The sequence below is a fragment of the Zophobas morio genome, unplaced genomic scaffold (genome assembly GCF_036711695.1).
Source record: "Zophobas morio isolate AGI-343-1 ecotype UQ-CSIRO unplaced genomic scaffold, CSIRO_AGI_Zmor_V1 ptg000006l, whole genome shotgun sequence".
Classification (NCBI taxonomy): Eukaryota; Metazoa; Arthropoda; class Insecta; order Coleoptera; family Tenebrionidae; genus Zophobas; species Zophobas morio.
The window spans coordinates 11,461,474-11,484,234 of NW_026972111.1; the positions used below are offsets into that span (position 1 = coordinate 11,461,474).

At 33.6% G+C, this 22,761-nt stretch overlaps 3 protein-coding genes across 5 annotated transcripts in view; 2 read left to right on the plus strand and 1 right to left on the minus strand.

Annotated features, from left to right (window-relative positions):
* LOC135123614 (uncharacterized) overlaps positions 1–22,761 on the minus strand; it is a 132,688-nt gene that overhangs the window by 49,543 nt on the left and 60,384 nt on the right. The gene's annotated exons all lie outside the window — the stretch shown is intronic.
* Positions 1–22,761, plus strand: part of LOC135123108 (pancreatic triacylglycerol lipase) — a 42,843-nt gene that overhangs the window by 15,135 nt on the left and 4,947 nt on the right. The window contains exons 2-3 of the mRNA XM_064047623.1: positions 22,025–22,273; positions 22,335–22,628. Of these exons, the coding sequence (XP_063903693.1) occupies positions 22,025–22,273; positions 22,335–22,628 (543 nt within the window). The remainder of the gene's footprint in view (positions 1–22,024; positions 22,274–22,334; positions 22,629–22,761) is intronic.
* On the plus strand, positions 10,178–12,022 carry LOC135123107 (CRISP/Allergen/PR-1-like). Its single transcript, XM_064047621.1, has 6 exons — positions 10,178–10,424; positions 10,738–10,856; positions 11,346–11,424; positions 11,480–11,634; positions 11,784–11,881; positions 11,938–12,022. Exons 1-6 carry the CDS (start codon positions 10,343–10,345, stop codon positions 11,969–11,971), a joined length of 567 nt encoding a protein of 188 aa, XP_063903691.1. The 5' UTR covers positions 10,178–10,342; the 3' UTR covers positions 11,972–12,022.

The following is a 22,761-nucleotide window of genomic DNA, read 5'->3' on the forward strand; positions in this document are numbered from 1 at the left end:
GAGAGGGAGCGATTTTTGGTAATCCCGAATGCCGATGAGTGCTCGACTTTTTATTCTGACCAATGTTTGGTCCTTGCCACAACGACTTTATATTGTTTATTAGAACAAACATAAGAACAACTTAGAATTCGACATTGCTGTGCTGATGTCGACGCGTTCCAAAATTTGTTCTTCAGCTTGCAATATTCTTTCGGTCCTATCACAGCCACGATCGTGAGTTTGAGGCTTGAAACTACCATGATCTTGGAGATGTTGTAGCACTGTTGTAAATGTTCGCGCACACGGAATCGCACGATTTAGAAAACGCTCCATCCACAATTCGTGTTTCAACCTGGCGTTTCCATCAGCTACACCGGTCTGAATTGGAAAAATTCACCATGGTCAAATTTATATACTTATATCGTGTTTTTGCATATCTTTTATCAGCGCGTCGCTTTAAGGTTTTTAATCCTAGTGGTCCTGTGCCCAATTTTTTAGTTATACTTCCTTATCGTACGTAAAAACAAATGTCTTTAATTTATTTATACAGGGTGATCAATTGTGCAAATTATCAAATTTCTTATGTTTGCACATCGTATTATAAAGTATCGAGTGTCCTATTTAAAAAAAATGGGAAGCCATCTTCAATAATTTGCTAAAAAACCTGCACCAAATGTGAAAAAACTTTGTACTTTAGCATGACAGCTGACAGCCATCTTAATTTTCCTCTTTTAGTTCCGGTCAGTACCTACTGATAATTTTTGAAAATTTAGTATCTACTTAATTTTTTCGCCCCTAGACCTTTTACTAATAACAGTAATAACCTCATATAGTTATATCTTCAACTCTTATAACGATTTCTACATTTTATCATTCCAAACGAAATTATTTACAAACTAGTAAAACCTGACCACTTTCTTCCTCCCTATAATCATAGCCAGAGTGCTTAATAGCACCCTTTTTCCAACCCATTACAACATAACCGATCAATCTCTGACCATTTTGTGCAAAACTCGGTAATTTTCTCCCCAATCAATACATTTCCATGCCATACCCATTCCTGTCACGTGACCTTTTTCGAGCCCGCCACCACCTCTGACCTTCCGAAACGGCGCTGGCTAGCCCTCATCCTGTACAAAATGTCAGGAACTGGGACCCACAGAGCGTTCTCAGAATAAGCGGTCGATATTGTAAATTGCGATGTTAATCTGCTACCTTTAGCGTTCATGTTCCGTGATTTTTCACATGGCGGCCCTCGAACTCGCTTTTCCATCGGTTTAGCTGAGACAAGAGCATAAAATCGTTCAACAGGTGGAAAGTAACTACTCTATTTACGCCGGAATTTAATTAGTGTTGTCATCATAATCGTAATCTGATTCAACGGAGGCGGCACGAAAATGCGACGAAAAATACGTTCCCGCAACTGAGATTTTCATTATTTTCGAGGCGCACCTGAGAATTGAGATGCGGAATCAATTTTCTTGGGGGACCGGTGAAAATGCTTTTAGTTTAATGATTTCTTTGGCTAAGCTTGGAGGAGTGCTGAGTCGAAAGTTGCTGGAAAGCTTTTAGCAAATATTTGAGGAGGAGTAAAATTAGGTTGTAGAATCACATTAACTTCAAAATTGACTGAAAATTACTGTTTTTCGGTGAATTTTGCACTTGGATTAAGGGTACAGACGTTATTAGATGCGTTTTTATCAAAAAGTAGATCTTCCATTTCTGTCTGTCTGTCATATATTTTTGTCGGTCTGGACTGACAATAAAATTTTAGATGTATTCTAGGAATATCGTGCACATGGTAAAACACTAACCAAATTTTTCTGATAATTCCCACCTACAATTTAATGAAGTCATACCATAATTTTGCATAGCAAACGTTATTTACATTTGATAAGATAACAAATTTTTCGATACATAAACATACATCTAGAATTTAGGAAAAAAAAATATACATTTTATAATTTAATTTTGAAACAGCAAAACCGAATACTCTGAAATATTGCAAATAATTTAAGGTTATCGTAAATATAATGACTATTTATTCCTTCCAAAGACTTGATGACGTCATCTCAATACGTGTCGAACCAGTATTTTAGTCAGAAAACAGACCAAAATTACTGAGGCAACAAACACTGCCATTTTAGAGCTTGCTATAATAGTACTGTGATCTTTGAAATGAAGGAAAAAGAATAGGTTCAAAATCAAACTTAGCTGCTATAGAAGATAATTTCAAGATAAGACGATCAACAGAGACAAAAAGTTTTCCACTCAGTAGATTTTTTAAACAGTTTTTCAAGCATTTATGTTATAAAACAAATTCTATGATTTTAGCTGCGATATGCATTGTTAATGTTTTAAAATAATCATTTTTAAACCAAACTGTTGCTGTTAGCTATTTTAAAACACATGCGACAGAAAGTAGGTTACTCAATGTCGTGCTTCACGAAAGTCTACCACAACTTCAAACTTTAATGAACTGAACGATTTCCCGCCTCCGTGTATTTAAAGCTATAATAGTTCTTTCTACATAAAAAAAATCTTGAACATTCAAAAGGCGGATAACACTGTTAAAATGATTAATAAAATTGTGAACATAATCAATCGCATGTCTGAGGATTTTATTACTAAATATATTGTAGACAGTTTCAACTTGGTTTACAATACCTTGAAAATTTTACGAGGAAAGATGAAATAATAATAAACCGCCAAAAATTGATACGCAAGTCTAGGAAATGCTGTCAAGTCAAATGTCAATTATCTGTCAACCCGACTGCATTTGAGATAATAATGATGAAACCATCTATGCTCTAAAGTATATTCGGTTACCTACTTAGGCTTCAAAAATAATTACTAGCAAATTTGACCAAAAGAGAATTCCCAGCTAATTAAAAGTATTGAGAGTCTTTAAATTTGTTCAACTATTAAGAAATCAATCGGTAATAGTATACACTGTGACCATCGTTCATCCGGAGATCATGTTGGCATCATGGAGTAAGATTGACAAAGATGGTAATCCAATTGACACCGTAAACGTGGGCCATGGCAGCTTTTAGCACCGCAAGTGCAAGCCTAGAGTTATACAAATACTTGGTAAAATAGGGTAGATCTACTAATCTACTTATTCTCCCCATTTTTACTTGCCAATATTAAGTATGAAATACTATATGTTCAGTCCACATGTATCATGTACCATGTACCTAACAAAACTTTTACGACTTAAGACAAACCACCTTCATAAATCAAACTGACTAATGTAAACTGCAACAACCAAATTTTCAGGTACATTTATTTAAAAATACTAGAAAAACTCAAACAGATATTCAGATGTTCTTAGACTTTCGCCAAACGGAAATCATACGTAAATAAATATTGTTTCCTCCTAATAAGCCATTTGCGGCGACACGTAAGGAGTGCTGACTTGGACAATAGCAGAGCAAAATAGGAGTATTTTAGGAAAAGAGGTAGTTTCGATCTTTCTTCAACTGCGAAAGTAAAACATACAGAAATATAGATAGATATCGATCTACGACAATCAATTTAAAAAAGGATAATTCAAATATACATGTATGTACTAAAGCATTTATTTGTCATATCAAAAATAGGTAAATTTCCGACATGGGATGTCCGATGTGACCTCCGTATGCTAGTGGATCAACTCCATGGGTCCGATCACTGCCCATAATCTAATTTTCTTTAGTGTACTTGGTACCTGTTAGTTAAGCAAAATAGTTATCTCATGGCAACGACTAATACTTATTAAAAATGCAGTGACAGATTTTCCAAAGCCAACTAGATATACGATATTTGGTAATCACTCTGTAGTAGAGGGAAGTATCAATATATGTTAGATCGTTTACCTATTACTAACATCGACCATAAGAAATTATACATCTTCGTTACTCGCTCCCACCATTGTTCTCTTCAATCAGCTGTGAAACGTTTCTTGATATACTTCAAATTTACAGTAATAATGATGTTGATGTGTTATTACCTGGAGACTTTAATACTTTCAGTTATTATTTAAATTTAATGACCAGCAAGGCTCAAGCTTTAACCAATTTCAGTAATCAAAATAATGTCAGTCAGCACAATAAAGTAGTTAAAACCTATGGACATACTCCAGATTTAGGTTTTTCAAATGTACAAGGTCAAGTTAATAAATTTCACTGGCTCTTAGTCACGAAGATTTGCATCATCCTACAGTTTATATCAGATTTGCATCAAATGCAGACTTCGGTCTCTGCCCGAGCGCTTCATTTTAATAATAATAATAATAATAATAAAAAATGTTCATCGCATTAAACAATTCTCTATTGATGATTCAACAGATCAATATAATTTCAAAGAGTTTATGTATCGTCTGTTATCAAATGTTGACTGGACCTCTGTACATTTAGCAACAGATGTTGACGATGATTGCAACGCTTTTTACAGTACACTCTTGCCCATAAAAGGTACAAAAATTATTTGTGCAATGTACCAAAGCCTTGTCGGCAAGTCTTACAAAAAATATATTTTAGATGTAGAAAACTTTACTGGTAAACACCCTAAACAAAATTGGTCTTTTCTGCAAAACAAAACAGGTAAATCTCGCATACCAAGTGAACTAAACTACTGTCTCAACTTGTACCACAATACTAGATGCTTTTAGTGATTACTTCTGCAGTACATAGAAACATAGTGGTCACGGCTCTAGGCATATGCAGAGATAGTTTCCCTAGGAGCTGGGGACTATCATATCGACTATTCATGATTTTATTTAAAGATGAGTGAATTTAAGAGGCGCCTTTTTTCAAGGCTCTGTATTTCTTTATTATTTCCCTTCTACCTGGAAAAGAGAATGTATTTACAAAGATAATCCAGCTAAGATCAAGAATTATCGTCCAACAATTTTAATATTTTCTACAGGTTGACTGCGAAATACATGCAAAAAAAATGGGGAATAGCTCACAATATGATTATGTCACTGGCAAAAATTCACGGTGGTCCTAAGTGGTAGCAGTGTCTAGAAAAAATTATTTGAAATTAAATGTAAATTGTTATACGCGCCGCTGGTAATGTTTCGTGACCTACATAATTACTGCAATGAATGGGCAGGGGACTCGGAGTAAGAACCAAAAAAGTAACTTTATCAGGTACTTTTTTAATTGCAACGTGAAAAACACGAGAAGGTCGTTGAAATCGGTGTATGATCCAGTTTTCCAATGCAGAGTGTGTCGATATGGTAATTTGTGTGGGCGAACATTTGCATCAGTGGTACAGCATCTCCGAGATCATGGTACCTTCAACCTCAAACTCATGATCGTGGTCGTGATGGGACAGAAAGAAGAAATTGGATTTTCGCAGCTTGTAGTGCATCCTACATTAAAAGTACACGGTCAAAACCATACCATGTTGACAAAGTGCACGGTATCCTGGTCAGTCATCGCGCCAATCAATCCATCAATTCAAAGAAATTAAAGTTTAATATAAAACTTACTTGTTCTTCGGGATTCAATTTATGGTGATACAACATTTGTATTTTAACGGATCAATCACAATCGCAGGTACGCACTTCTATTTTGAGTATATCGTAACGAATAATTTAGAAACTTACTCGCTGCTCGTCATCTTGTTATTCCGTCTTGATTTCTAATTCATTAAGATGAAGAAAAATTTTTCTAAAAAGAAAATAAGAAAAAAAAATTGGTCTAAAGAGTTTTGACAGTACTTCCCTCGCTGTCGGAAACTTGACGACTGCATGCCTATTGTGTTTTTTTTCTCATTACATTTTTGTAATGGGAATTTAAAAAAAAAATTGCGATGACGTCATCAACATTTTTGCAAGGACACGTATATCAGTTGGGATACATGTAGTGTAATACTAAGAATAAAATTATTGTATTCCCAAATTTTCGGGAAAATGAATCGGGTCGTTTTGAATATTGATTTGTAATAATCAATAAAATAACCAAACAATTTACTCACGTATACGGCGCTGGCGTGTACTAGGAGAGGCAACTGAAAATCGTTTATGTATAAGCATTCTTAATTTAAGATGACAAGCGTAACATAGCACACGTGAAAGTCAAACAGAAAAACTGTAAACAAAACCGATGGTCATCTAGAGATTTTTATTGCTTTGACTTCCGCTTATTATATAAAACATTGGGTTTTATTTTAATTTTTGACGGTGGAATTCACAATTGGTTGATTATAAACACGTCTATACCACATTCGCGGAACCTAGTTAGCGCACAAAACAAATGCACGTCTGTAATGTTAAAGTAAATGTAAATAAGCGTGTTACCCTTATGTTTCAACCGAGTTTTTACTTTACAAAATTTTGTGTCTACCAAACTAGGTTGGTCCAATGTAAGACTAATAATAAGTGTGGCCTTTAATTTAATCAATAAAATAAATTGACTTATTCATTATTTTTTTTTTGAGCCACCTCATAAGCAAATCTAAAAAATTTGAATGGAATGATAAATCACAAGTACAAACTCATCATATTTTTTGCATTTTAGATAGGATTTATTCAGCAAAATTTAGGGGTGACGTCATCAATTTTTTTAGGGGGGATGAACAAATACATTTTGAACAAAAGTTTACCATGCTTATGACAACTTTAAAATATCTCCAAGGTTTCAAAGCATTCGGTTCTGTAATTTCTGATTAAACCAATAAAATAAATTCATGCAGTCATTAATTTTCTTGAGTCACCCTTGATATGCAAATCCAAAAAATATGAATGGAATGATAAATCACAAGTACACTCTCATCATATTTTTGACATTTTAGATAGGATTTATTCACCAAATTTTAGGGCGGCGTCATCAATTTTTTTAGGGAAGATGAGCAAATAAATTTAGATAAAAAATTTACCATGCTTATGATAACTTTAAAACATCTCCAAGATTTCACAGCATTCGGTTCTGTAATAAATCAATAAAATAAATTTATGCATTCATTAATTTTTTTGAGTCACCCTGTATATGCAAATCCAAAAAATATGAATGGAGTGATAGATCACAAGTACAGACTCATCATATTTTGTACATTTTAGATATGATTTATTCCACAAACTTTTGAGCTGACGTCATCAAGTTTTTGGAGGGGATAAGCAAATATTTTTTGACTAAAGATTTAAAAACATCTGCAACATTTCAAAGCATTCTGGTTAGCAGATTAAAAATTAAATTTCAAAATGTTGTTTTATAATTTTGATTTTTTTTCCAAAAATCTGGACGTTTCGGGTGAAAAGTCGATTCGGAGTTGTAAACTACATGTGTAGGACTATGTTATTTTATACGTCATCGCATTAGTGGTGGGGATGATTAGACAAATTTTGGTTAGCGTTTTACCATCTACATGATATTCTTAATATAAGTACAAAATTTCACAACAATCGGTCGAGTACTTTCGGAGATTATCTGTCTAATAAAAATCCGGGACGGCAGACGGACAGACGGACGGACAGACGGACGGACAGACGGACGGACAGACAGACGGACGGACAGACGGACGGACAGACGGACGGACAGACAGACGGAAATGGGAGACCTATTTCTTCGTCTTCTAGGGGTCATGAAAGATCGAGAAAACGTAAAAGTAGAGAGTCGGCCGACGGACTCGATTCCAATACTTCCTTTGCTTACGCTCGGGAAGTAATAAGCAAATTGAATAAATTCAAGTTTAATGTAAAACTTACTTGTTCTTCAGGATTAAATTTATGGTAATTGGACATTTGTATTTTAACGGATCAATCACAATCGCAGGTATGCACTTCTTTTTTTGAGTATTCTGTAACGAATAATCTTCGCGCGTGTACAAGACTGTGCAACAGAGGTTTTCACGATTGCTTATATAACTTTATTTCATAAAAAAACAAACAAAAAACCACAAAAAAAATAATATAAATGAATCATTTGTTTCGCGGCAGCAACTATTATCGCAAACAATATATGATTTGTTTCACCTCAACAAATAAGATATCAAACATGTTTTTTTCACTAGCAGCCATCAAGCATGCAAATGTCGATTCATTTAGAGGTAGCAAATTCAACTTTTGCGACCACCAGTTCAAAAAGAAAAATTGAGGTTATGTACGCAATGTTTGATGTGATTATTTCTTAAAAAATGATCAAATGTGTGCTACAAACATTACTTGAGTATACGCATGGTAGTTGGTAGACGGTAGAAGATAAAATGATTAACTCAGCGACAAGTATAAACGGTTTTCTTTGTGTCAAATCAAAACAAAATCATGTTGCGTCAAAAAATTGAACGTTTATTTTTTCAGTTTATTGTCTTATGGTTTCTACTAGTGAAAAAAATAGTATATTAACCACGGTTGCAAAGCCACTTCTAGACCTCGCGCTTCAGAGCCCTCGACGCTGCGCGTCTCGGGTTCTAATTTGCGCTCGGTCTAGAATGCTTGGCTCTGCAACCTTGGCTAATAATATACTATTTTTCACTAGCAGCCATGACACATGCAAATGTCGACTCATTTAGAGGTAGCAAATTCAACTTTTGCGACCACCGGTGCAAAAAGAAAAATTGAGGTTATCGAATTTTTTGCTCAGTTTTATTATATTTTTTTTTTTTTCAAAAATGTAAATTTCTAAGTTAAAAGGTATTAAGGATATAAAATTTATGTAGGATTTAGGCAACGAACCTTTGGGATGATGTCATCCAATGGATGGTGAAGATGAACGAACAAATTTTGGTTAGCATTTAACCAATTGCACGCTAAAGTACGTATATCCAAATTCCATAGCAATCGATCCAAGCAAACAGACAGAAGCGGGATCCAATTTTTTTTGGGTATCGCCTATCGCATATAAAATATTCACATATTACTAAATACGCGCAATTACCGGTTAGTAAACACCAATAAATTGTCGCTAATAACCGCCTACAAAACTGACTATCTTATTTAAATGCATTAAATAATACTAAACGAGTCATGATATTACTAAATACGCGCAATTACCGGTTAGTAAACACCAATAAATTGTCGCTAATAACCGCCTACAAAACTGACTATCTTATTTTAAATGCATTAAATAATACTAAACGAGTCATGATATTACTAAATACGCGCAATTACCGGTTAGTAAACACCAATAAATTGTCGCTAATAACCGCCTACAAAACTGACTATCTTATTTAAATGCATTAAATAATACTAAACGAGTCATGATTTTACGTAGCCACAAACACACAATTATTTTTCAAGAAATTTCAAGTTGAATTTTACCCAACTCTTCTAGTAATTGTTGAAAAACAATTGAGAGATTAAAACTTTTATTTTGTTCTTCTGGCCGAAATAACAGGTAGGTAAGAAGTAGGAATTTGTTACATAAAGGATAAATCAAACAATAATTTATAAACATATAAATTTACTGTGGTAAAGAACTTATACACAGATTTTCAAAACAATAAATCTAATTCAAATGCTATTTATGTATTGTTATGTCCTATATGGCGGTTGACCATAGTTACTCCTGCTGCGCTCGCACTTCAGAGCCCTCGACGCTGCGCGTCTCGGGTTCTAATTTGCGCTCGGTCTAGAATGCTTGGCTCTGCAAACTTGGCTAATAATATACTATTTTAATGAGTTATCAAATTTTTCAGTACCAGATGGTTAAAACACCTTATATAAACTCTCTATTAACATAATAAAAATAACAAGTTATACTTTTTGTAGACATGTATCATCCATACATGTGTTACTGGTAAGATTATTATGTTGCCCATTTTTTAAATGCAACATTAAATAATTTCTTAATTTTCGCTTTCAACAATGTAAACAGTGTAACGTATTTGTGTAAATAAAACTGAATCTCAGGTTTAACTTTTCTACAACGCAAACAAATGTTTTGGTTCGGCGATAACGAAACTTATTTCCCATTTCGCAAAATTTATCAAAAAAATAATGACTCACAGCGTGATGATTAAGGCAGCACACGTTTTGTACTTAGTTCAATAGCAAATTTTCTTATCACGCCGATGTACAGGTATTTCATTATAATAATATGCCGATGGAGATTAATGACCATTGTCCTTGCCATACCTACATCTACCTATTATTTTGAATGCATGCTTTTACAATAAAGCATAGTAAATCTACTGTATGTGTATGCACCTCGCTAAATATAAACGTACCTTTTTACGTTAGTTTGCTGATTAGAAGAAATAAGTCATGAAGGAAATTGTGTTGTGGGTGGAAATAATATAACCGCAGTAAATTTTATGGCGTTAAGTTTATCACTTTCAAACTGTTTACTATGAGATTCAACGAAAATGCCGAGCAGCGGCACAGTATAAATTAAGAAGTCTTCAATGATTCCCACCAGTTAGAACTACACGAGAAATGGCAAATTTTTACCTTGCTCTTGGTGTTATTTTTTGCATTGGCATTGCGCTGTGCAGTGCCAAGTGTGGACAGCTTTTTGGTGAGTAATTATTTGTTTTATACCTTTTATTATTTACTCGTTTTGTACTAAATTTTTACTTTGCACTGAATGCATTAATAAATAAATGCAAAAAAATAATGTGTTAAATCGTGTATGAAGTCTGGCTTTTCAATTAAATAAAATGTAAAAGTATGTGTACAAGGTTGTTCGTGAAATAACATTAAAAAAAACTTTTTATCAAAGTGATGAATTTTTATGAAAAATAATTTATTATACTGGTACACAACGGTTACTGTCCATGTTTACAACCTGTTGTGAATATACTAAAACTTATTTTTAATTTCTGTTTTAGAAAACAAAGTAAGTGCAGCCGATAAAAATACAATTGTCAAAATGCACAATAATCTGCGAACATTAATTTCTCAAGGCAGAGTACCTGGACAACCAAGGGGTAGAAATTTAAAAACAATGGTATAAGTTATCTCTATTTTTTGTGTCCCACTTTTTATGTTTACGAAGTTATAATTTTAAGTTACCCAAATTTTAATTTATGATTCGCATTAGAGAATTGGAAAAATGTTATGAGCAAATATAGTTTAAATTTTTAAATAATGTCTGAAACACTGAATTTAATTGAAAAAAGAAAGTTTATTTTTGTGCGGCGACAATTATTTTTTTTTTTGAAAATACATATAATGCAACCATGCTTTTTGAAAACATTTTGCGGTGCCCTTTTAGAAAGTAAATTAATAAAATTGTGAAAACTTTTGAAGAATATATTGGATCCCTTGAAGAAACAAAAATCATCCGAAACTATGAAGGATATTAATTTATATAATTTCAGAACAATTCTTCTTTTAAAAAAAATTAAGCTGTCGTCATAAGAGTGGGTCACATTTTTTTATCGTATTATCATTCGAACTGCATATCATTTTTATAGGAAACATGTTTTCTTTTTAGAAATGGGACGACAGATTGGCAAAAGCAGCACAACGAATAGCCAATAATTGTGAGTTCGAGCATGTCAAAGTACACGATAGTAAGTCGTGAAAATACATATTAAAATGTGTGAATTATCGAAAATATTCTTTAAGGTCGATTTTATGTCGGCCAGAATTTAGGATGGACTGGCTCACGTAATAAAATTAAAGGAACAGACTGGCAAGGCATTATTCAACGTTTTTTTAATGAGCATAAAGACTTTAGTTATCCCAATCGATCTAGAGGAGTCACAGGGCATTATACTCAAGTATGTTATATTTTTTATTTATTAAAAAACAAGCTGATAGTGTTCTTTGATCACACTTATGTGACTCACTGTATCATTAGTACTTTTTTATTTTGCATTACCTTGTACTTTGCTTAAAATTATAGTGACTCAATTTTTGACTACTTTAGGTTGTATGGGCTGATACTTACCTAATTGGTTGTGGTTTCACGTGGTATCGTAAAAGTTTCAAGTATGAAAAACTCTACGTTTGTAATTATGGTCCTGGGTAAGTTTCAATTAGTAATATATATTTACTTTTAATAACTATATTATTTTTTAAAGGAGTCACTATGGTCAACCGCCATATAGGACATAACAATACATAAATAGCATTTGAATTAGATTTATTGTTTTGAAAATCTGTGTATAAGTTCTTTACCACAGTAAATTTATATGTTTATAAATTATTGTTTGATTTATCGTTTATGTAACAAATTGCTACTTCTTACCTACCTGTTATTTCGGTCAGAAGAACAAAATAAAAGTTTTAATCTCTCAATTGTTTTTCAACAATTACTAGAAGAGTTGGCTAAAATTCAACTTGAAATTTTTTAAAAAATAATTGTGTGTTTGTGGCTACGTAAAATCATGACTCGTTTAGTATTATTTAATGCATTTAAATAAGATAGTCAGTTTTGTAGGCGGTTATTAGCGACAATTTATTGGTGTTTACTAACCGATAATTGCGCGTATTTAGTAATATCATGACTCGTTTAGTATTATTTAATGCATTTAAATAAGATAGTCAGTTTTGTAGGCGGTTATTAGCGACAATTTATTGGTGTTTACTAACCGGTAATTGCGCGTATTTAGTAATATCATGACTCGTTTAGTATTATTTAATGCATTTAAATAAGATAGTCAGTTTTGTAGGCGGTTATTAGCGACAATTTATTGGTGTTTACTAACCGGTAATTGCGCGTATTTAGTAATATGTGAATATTTTATATGCGATAGGCGATACCCAAAAAAAAATCGGATCACGCTTCTGTCTGTTTGCTTGGATCGATTGCTATGGAATTTGGATATACGTACTTTAGCGTGCAATTGGTTAAATGCTAACCAAAATTTGTTCGTTCGTCTTCACCATCCATTGGATGACATCATCCCAAAGGTTCGTTGCCTAAATCCTACATAAATTTTATATCCTTAATACCTTTTAACTTAGAAATTTACATTTTTGAAAAAAAAAAATAAATAAATAAAACTGAGCAAAAAATTCGATAATTTATCTTAGAAAATGCTAAAACAACTGCAATCATGTCTTGCAAGTTTGGGCTAAATATGATAAACTGCTAATCATAATTTATGTGTCTATTCCTTCTAAAAACCTTGTAAGATAAATGCTAGGTACGTGCAAAATATCTACACTTGTCCATTTATCATCAATCTTATGCAGGGTGATTCATGAGGAATAATGAGCTTGGGAAATTTTTTTAGGCAACCAACATTACTTTTCATAATTTACTTCATTATGTGTACTTGTTTAAAAAGTCATAGTTTGAATCCACGATGCCCATGAATCATTACCATTGTCATTTTTTGATGAACTCTACAAAATAGGTATATAGGTGACCTAATTACTGATAATTATGTTACTGCCGAAGTTTTCGCGGATAGTTTCTCAGAAAACTACTTGGTGGAACCACCTATTCATTCTTCGTTGACCTCTGATTCCATTGTTCATTCTTCTATTCTCATGGATGTAGAATTCTCTGAGGACAACATATCAAAAAAAATCAACTCGTTGAAAGAAAACACCTCTACAGGACCAGATGGACTATCTGCTACTAAGCTACGAAACTGTGCTCAATCTCTATGTAAACCTCTCAGCATTCTGATGACTCAATCTTTTAAATCGGGTTCTCTTCCTTCTGATTGGAAGCTAGCTAATGTGAAACCTATTTATAAAAAAGGAGACAAATACTGTGCGACTAACTATCGACTATAAGTCTCACTTCTCTCTTTGGAGCCCGCTGATTGTCCACGTTGTGTAACTCACTTTTTGTCCGATGGAACTCCACATAGTCGTCTAAAAGTACGATTTCAAAAGACGGTTTTCGAAAAACGTGTATTGGTTGGATGAAACAATTCGTTTGTGGAAATCAACAGTGTCCAGAAATTATCGAAGAGCTTCAACAAGTGAAAGTGGCAGCCGCTACTCCGGTGTTTTTTTACCTATCAACAAACCTCTTGCGACGCTCTGACGCTTGAATTGCTAGTCAAGGACAACATTTTCAACATTTCTTGTAAAAAGGTAGTAGCATTCTAAGTTGCTCTTATTTCTGTTCAAATAAACAATGTAAAATCGTTGTGACAAGGACCAAACATCCGTCAGAATCAAAATTACCAAAAAACTTTCACACTGACCTTTAACGATGAATGAGTAAATGAATGAACGAATGATAAGCAGCAAAAAGTCGGTTTTACTTTTAATTGAAACTGAAAGTGTTTAGGTCGTTTTTATTCGAACGTTTTTCCAACTCTGTTTACAAGGTGGCTCAGTGCCTTCGTATCGAGGGTGGTTCATGGGGGTTTTGCCCCATTCGATTTTTAATTTGTTTTTTCTATATTTCGTCTCTACTAGGGTGGGGGATGTCGTGGTTAAAACATTTACATATATTTCGCAGTCACCCTGTATACTTAGACATTCAATATTACCATATCAATACGGTTTTGTAGAAAAGCGCTCCACAATTACCAAATTATGATAATAATTAAAACAATTAGACAATAAAAGTCAACTTGTTGTAATATTTACCGATTGTTCAAAAGCATTTTGTTATGAAATAAACCCATCCGCTCCCCGATACGACGCGTATGGGTTTTCTAATATATACGGCGATGAGCGGTGGTGAGTCATCCTCGGTGACGGCGGTGTTCGAATAGAGAAAAGCTTGGATGCGCTGCTTGAAGTTTCCATGGCGGACTCCAGAACAACCTCGAAGGAGACGTTTTCAAATCTTCTACAAGAACGCATCGCGGTTTAAATAGGGACCACCGTCGGGAACAGGCGGTTGAGTCCAATTAATTGTTGCGCGTAGGGGTTGGCAATTAAACAATTCGGGCCGTTTACCAATTTATTGATGAAGAATGTCGTTGGTACGGGTTCGGTTACAATTATTCCCTATACCATTCGGTTACTAATCTACAAATCGTCTACTACTAATCCCCTTCAGGTGCGAGCCAAAAGTTACATATATATTGACAATTATAGTAATGTGACCGAGCATCGTTGCGGAGTAATGACTTGAATTTTGATTACATCGATACTTCGCAATCGCGGAATTGCAAATACAACTCAGCTGAAACTTCGGACTCGTTTCTTATCCAACTACATATGCACATGCTGCCGCAGCAACCCCAATTAAACAGGATCTTTCACAACACAATGAAAGAATATGAGTCTAGTCAAATCCATTCTAGTCGAGTCGGAATTATTCTGTACATAATCGCTGTGTAGTTAGTCGTGTAAATTAGTACTATGGAGAAATAAATTGTTGAGTTTTACCCACACCGATTTTAAATTACCGATCAACGTAACAATTTAATAGAATAAACCATTTTATATTCTTAGACAAACTATAATTAATTGAATTTTCGAAATCACTGCTACAGTTGGCTCCAGAAAAAACGGGAATGGAATTTTTGAACAATGTAAAGTGTACCTGTCTCTTACTTGTCAATTTGACAAATCTGTTAAATATTTGTCAGTTGTGTCCCTATTTTGACAGAAAATTTTTGCGATGTCGTTATTGTTCTAACCTATTTCAAAATACATAATCCTATTTAAGCCTTGTTAAAATTTAAAATTTTATCTTCGGGCCAGAACAAATTTTGTCAGATATAGAAATTATAGCTCTCAAACGTTTACTCCTAATTCAGGCGTACTGCAAAGCTTCAATCTGAGTCCGTCGCTTTTCTTGCTATTTGTTAACTGATAGTTTAAATGATTGTCTACTATTACAAAACACAAATATTACGTAAATGGTGTGCTTCAAACTATCTCCCTTTAAACTTAAATAAGTGCAAAGTTATGTCTTTTTCGAATAAACAAATAATTACACAATTTTCATACAATATAAATGGCACTAACTTGACACAGGCAATTCAGTTTAAAGATTTATTATTTAGGTATTCTGTTTGATAAAAGACTGACTTACTTATATAGAAATTGTAGTGATCTCAATAATGTTAAATCTATTCTTAATTTATATTTTAGTCTTGTGAAATCCAAGGTTAAATATAGTTGTTCTTTGGCCCCCAATTTATGAAACTCATAGTTGGCATATTGAATCAGTGTAACGAAAATTTTTAAAATTTGGAAGTTTTTTTCTAGGAGGCATATATCCTGAAAGGGGTTATGACCACCATAAGTTATTAAGAAGAATTAATGTAAATTTATTGTCAACTAGAACTAGTTAGTTAACAACACTATTGATTGTCCTATTATTGTCAAAATTAAACTTTGTAACTAGTACCCAGACATAACTCCCGCCAACATATAGCATTTTACCCCAAAATGGGTTGAACAAAACATAATTCTCCGGTAAGTGTTATGTGTAGAGTCCGGAATTTTATGCACGAAATTTGGCCAAAATGTATGCATATATATGCAGAAAAAATAAGAAAATATGTTTTAATTTTACGAAAATATGTTTTAATTTTAGGAAAATATGCAAAATTTTTGTAAAAATATGCACACATACGATAAATTGGTAGTTTATCCATAAGTCTAATACTTTTAATTTAAAACAATATTGTGCCATATTTTAAAAACTTTATTTTACAAGAAAAAACACAACTAAATAATAAATATTTGTAAAAAAAGAGTACAATGATACATCAAAAAACACCTAAATGTCTGCATTGTAGGTAAACGAAGAAAAGTATTGCTCTGCCTCGGTGGGAATCGAACCCCACGCCGCCCGTTTTCCGGGCAGGTATCCTGACCACTAGACCACGAGGCCACTTATCTTTCTTCGTTTACTACTACATACTTATTATTGTGTCGCCACAGCATTAATGTTATAACTTGCAACTATATGCTTTTCAATGTTTTCAATAAAAAAATTACGTCGCCTATCAGAAAAAAATTGTTTATAGGTAGAGAAACTTCTCTTTATATCCACTGATGTAATGGGTGCATACTTAAGAGCGCTAATTAAATGTGGTTCTATGTTAACCTCACTACTAGAATCTCCATTATGTATTTTAGCTACCTTTGAGAACCAAATATAACCTTTATTCTTTTCTAGTACTTCCTTAAACTTTTTATTTATGAGTTGTCGTATTTTTCCTTTCCTTTTTTAATGCTTGTTTGGAATTATATTATATTCAACAGAAATAAAATCGTTAGAATGAGAAAAGCGCCGGTGGGCGGGGCTAGTATCTGTTAAGATAGAACTCTGTAAGAAAAAGTTGAACTTAGTATATAGCTGCTAAGATAAGACTGCTTTTGGTAAATGTGATCCCTCTAATGAAATAGAAGATGGGTGGGCGGGGTTAGCACCTGCTAAGATAAAACTGATATTGGCAAATCAAAATGTATATCTCAGAATTGTTTGAGATTTTTTAAGCAACTTTTTCAAAAACTCAGTTTTTGAATACACCCCATTTTGAAATTTTCGATTGTTTTTGACAATTTTCGAAATTTAACCAAAGACATTGTCTTGTAGATTTCGACCTTTAAAAGTTAAAAACGCCTACACTTGCAATAAAAAATTCGCGTTATGCTTTGAAAATCTAAAAATTGTTAAAATATGTGAAAATATGCAAAAGATACGAAAATATGTGAAAAATCTTGATATATGCAAAATATACAAATTTTAATATGCGTCAATCAATTCCTATTTACCTAATTCGACTAGATCCGAAAGCATTTAGTTGTATAGCATGCAAAGTCATCAATATGCAAACCTCATAAATTCCGGACTCTAGATGTGTGGACATTATAACCAAACAGCTAATAATGGTGATCTTGAAGAAGCGGATTTTAGGCTAAAAAAGCCAAAATAGGTGCTAAAATAAAAGATAAAAACGGAGGATTTAGGCCCGAAAATAGCAAAATACGCGCTTTAGGCAAGTTTTAGGAAAAATAAATTTTAAGTAGGTAACGTCTGGTTTTCTTTGAGATCTATATTTATCTTACTATTTTACACAATCAGCGAACCTAATCTTCCTTAAAATTTCCATAACAAGTTAGATACTTTTCAAAATTTTGAATATAAATTTTTTTCCTTTTGTCTGTTAGGATATTTTTAATGGTCTTTGATCTAGTTATACTTGTTTTTAAGATGGTAAAATGGGTTCTTACATAAACCAAATTATATTTGTGATATGTAGTACCATTGTTTAAGTACATATATAGGTACTTAAACAATGGTAGTACTGAGCATCAGCGATGCATTTCGACGCTGTGGAGTCAAATTCCATATTAATTAATCCAAATTAACGAACCTTTTCTATATTGTCAAAATGATCGCAATCCATGAACCTCATCTTATCATAACAGGTTCTAGAGGCAATGGACAATCCGGTGAGGCTTCCCGAAAGGCTTGGTTCCTCGAATGAGCTTTAAGAAATACTTTCTTTTGACATCGTTATATTGATTCCGTTTAACTACAGCTACTAAACTAAAAATCAAAAATTAAAAATGTCTGTTCAAGATCACAATTTCCGCAATAATCCTGACCAAATAAACCCTGAACTGCATCAACTGAGGATGAGAGTGCACAATCGACTAGCTAAATTTCGTCGTATTTAATATTTGTCTGATTGATTCCCCATCACTTCGGCTATGCCTAATTCTGATTATTATGCATACTTGAATTAACATCATCATTTCAGAAATTGGGTCAAAGGCCAAATTTCAGTTCGGTTTACATCAGATTACTTACTTTACCACATAGCAAAGTTGTAAATTCGCCCTAATTGTGCAACAATGTTAATGCAACTTTGCAACCATGCATTACTAAAATGCAATTTGAAGTAATGCAAGTCGAAGTTAATTCAATTCGATCGGAGAAAATGTTTTTTTTTTTTATAAATGAATAGAATTAACTAACGATTTTTTGGTAAAACGTCCCACTGTTACATTATTGTTTTTTTTTTTCAATATTTTCGATGCCAACAAATGTGGTGTACCAGCTGCCTCTGCAGACAATTTTCCCGCTACAATGTTGGTAACATATTGCCCACTTGAATTTGTAGTTTCAACTACTGCTATTCAAATATCCCCAATAGCTGTTCTAACACTATTAATCACCTATAAAAGTACAACTAAAATAACTAAATAAATAAAATAGCATAAATTAGGATGTCCTCAATCTTAAGATTCTATGCAATCAAAAAATTCAGATTTTAGAACAAAATAGGCCTAAAAAAGAAAAATAATCTGAAAAAAATAAAATAGGTCAACAAATTGCAAAAAATGCATGATCAAATATAGGTAAGTAGGTAAAAACAAGCAAAACACTAAAATTTCACTTAAACATTGTTTTTATATGAATGGGGGTTCTACATACGACTATTGTCACATGCTACATTTAGCATCTCATCTTTAATTCTCAATCATCAGTTCGTCCTGCTCGCCCACTCTTCTTAGAAATGGAAATTTCGACCTTTGTGAACAGCCTGTTTCCATATCTTCCAACTTCTTTTTTCACTTTTCTAAGATTACTAAAAGGGTTGGTAAATGACAACAACCTTGCTCTAGTGCTTTGATGGGTTTAGCTCTTCTGAAACATTTTTCCGGCCTTAAATTGAATGATTTATCTATATAGCTATTACTGATGCTTACGTAAGTGCTCTTTACTTGCTTTTACTAAGTACTTCCAAACGCTTTATACGCCTTCTCCAGGTCCATGAAGAGTTACAAAAAAAAAATGAAAATGCTTAAAATTTGGTGCAAAGTAACAACGTAGATGATCTAACTAAAATTATACTTATTTTGTTGTACGTCAGGCAGTTTTTCACATACTACCTTGGTAAATTTAGGACGAAAGATGGGTAAAAATATCACCCCCCGCCAAGCTACAATTCACTCCATTTCCATTATTATTTCGCTATGAAAATTTGTATCATCACCGTCATTTTCAAATTCAGATTCTGAATCAGATTCACCTAGCGAACTAATGAAAGGAGGTATAGATTCGTACGAAAAATTTCCCATATTTTTTTCCCAATCTGCCAAAACAAGTTTTTCACAATGTTTACAAAAACTTTGCCACATGCTTGGAGTACATTTAGAAAGCGCCACAACCCATAAATTCTCCACCCTATTTTTTAATGAAGGTTGAAAATTTATATGCTTGTTGTAATAGTTCTTACAAAATCCCCACGCCATTTCAATTGGATTATATTAACAATGCTACGGAGGTAACCTAAGAACTTCATGGCCACTTTCTCTTAATGTCTCGTCTACCAAATATCTTTTTTTTCTATTGTTTCTGAAGGATTTAATTAAATCCCACAATTGTTTCTTCGAAAATTTTTTGTCAAATTCAACACTATGTTTAAAGATCCATTCCTGCATTTCACATTTTTTACTAGAAAAAACCACCACACATTTTTGGTTCAACTTTGCCAAAGTAGGAATGAGCTGATTAAACACCCAATTTTGAAAAATTGTTCCGTCCATCATTTTATGATAGTCTCTATCGTTATTTTTTGAATTTAAAAAATTTTTACAACCATCCAAGAACACCGTTGAACAACCCGCGTGGAGAATAGTAAACCTTGATCCGTCACTTTTACTGTTGGTGGAATTGCTTTTTAGATCAGTATCGTGCACCCAGCGACGAATGGACGAACCATTTTGATAGATTCATGTTTCATCCAAATACACGAAAGTCAAATTTTCACAAGAATTTAGAAACTGTAAATATGTTCTCAAAAAAGTAATTTTGGCTGCAACGACATGTTATTGTTCACATAGAATTTTGCGACCATTTACTTCCCTGTGTTTATAACCCATTGACTTAAGAATTTTGTATAATGTGGTTCGCCCCCCTTTAAATTTCAACTGTTCCCTAGAATATGCCAAAAGAGTATCTACAGTGAAATATTCGTTTTTTTCATTAAATTGCCAAATTGTCGTTGCAGGTCTTTCCGAAACATATAATTTGTAAATAAATCCGTTGGTTTTCGCTTGCCAGATAGTGATGTTTTTAAATTTTGGTCCCCTGTTGATAAAATTTTCGCCACAGTTGATATTCCCACCTGTGCGAAAAAAAATTAAAAAATATTTTACAGCGTGTTTTTACATTACAGAAAATATGTTCGAGACCCTCATAGTTACTTCGTCGAAAGAAAGATCGGGTCTGTCTTTTCGAAACTGCAAAAAACATCTTTTTATTGCAATTTTTTGTTGCAGTAAAACTATTTTAGGCATTTTCTTTTTAAATAATGTCGCAATGATCTGTGAATCTGTCACAATGACAAATTATCTATGCTAACAAAATTAAAACATTTGTTTGCTTCATTAAAAAATTGCGTCTAATAATTCTGATCTAATAAATGAAATAGAAAAGTGGCAATCCAGCTCAAAGCAAATGTCAATCAGACTATTGACAGACAAAAAACTAAATCATCAAACCAGTTTATCCAACTCAACGAAAAAATATCAAAGCCTACTTTACTATATAAAGATCGTGAATGGATAATAATATGTATATAGTTTAATTTATTAACATTTATATAATTTTCTTTAATTTCACATCATCTGTCTTAATTTTATACAGTATTTATTTTTCCGTAATTGGGTGTAAACTTGTAGAGGATTAAACTGTTATTATCGTTATTATTATTAGGACAAAATATGAAGGAAATATTTTCATAATAATTGTAAGCTTTACATTCTTTTTGGTACTCTAAGTTGCCCTATAGGTTTGCAGTCATTTAATGTTTGAATAAATTTACAATTAAAATAACAATAATTAATAATGTTTCCAAATTCCCTATTATTTGTGTCAGAAATAACACCTATAACTAGTCCCTCTAATAATAGAATCTCTGAGTTAACTCGTTTAGGAGCAAAATACTTATAATAAATAGCCCCTATTAATAAATAAAATCATGTTTGCTTTTTTTATTATTTTCAAGAACTTTTTCAAAAACTTATATAACACAGTTTTACTGGCTATACAAAGTTGCATTCATACTTAACACAATACCAGCACATCATTAAAGTAACTATCTAAAACTGCGTTATCTTCCGTGTTGTCCATAAACAAACCTACCACAAAAACCCTATCTTCGTGCTAAATGATGTTCGCAATTCCAACCACGTTTTATCCGATACGTCGTCGAGCCCGTAATAATTGAAAACCCTTTGACAGCAACTGGATAAAATCGTTGCCAATTCCAGGTGAAAACGAGATGAAAGTGACTCTCGCCCCAAGGGGCCTTTGTCCGAACTGTTGTCCGGTGAAATCCGGAACGGACGTTCGTTTCGTGCTCTACACCAAGGCCAGGCGCGATAAGGGTGCAATTATCGAACCGCACGCGCCGGGGGCCGCACGGCGGGCGGGAGTGGACCCAACATTGCCCACCGTCATCTTCATACACGGATTCTCGGAGGTCTCTCCGGGCCAGAGTGGACGCTTCGTAGCCGACGGTACGCAAACAACAAGCAAAACAAAAAGTTCCCAAACCGATCGTAAAAACTCATGTTACAGCCTATCTCAGTCGGAAGGATAATTTCAACGTTATCCTGTTGGACTGGTCTGAGTTATCCACGTTCCCTTGGTACATTCCTGCCGTTCGAAACGTCAAAATGGTGGCGGTGAAGTTGAGAAAATTTCTGGAGGTTTTCGCCGACAGCGGGGAGATTCCGATTCGGAACCTACATATTGTGGGGTTCAGTTTGGGGTGCCATATTGCGGGGTTTGCGGGGAAGCAGCTGAAGAATGGTCTGAGGATACCGAGGATTACGGCTCTGGATCCGGCGTTTCCGGAGTTTTCACTGAGAGGTATGCATTACACCCCTAACGGAAGCTAAGGAAGTATTGTAATCAAGTCCAACCGGTTATTGGCTACTTTCATGCTTTCTAGCCGTTTCATGACCCCTAGAGTACGAACAGATAGGTCTCCCGTTTCCGTCTG

Bases quoted from the DNA above. Each gene is read 5' to 3' on its own strand.
- LOC135123107 (XM_064047621.1), top strand. From the start codon at position 10,343: ATGGCAAATTTTTACCTTGCTCTTGGTGTTATTTTTTGCATTGGCATT. The intron at 10,425-10,737 runs GTGAGTAATTAT...TTTCTGTTTTAG, and splicing joins CAAGTGTGGACAGCTTTTTG to AAAACAAAGTAAGTGCAGCC. The intron at 11,635-11,783 runs GTATGTTATATT...TGACTACTTTAG, and splicing joins TCACAGGGCATTATACTCAA to GTTGTATGGGCTGATACTTA.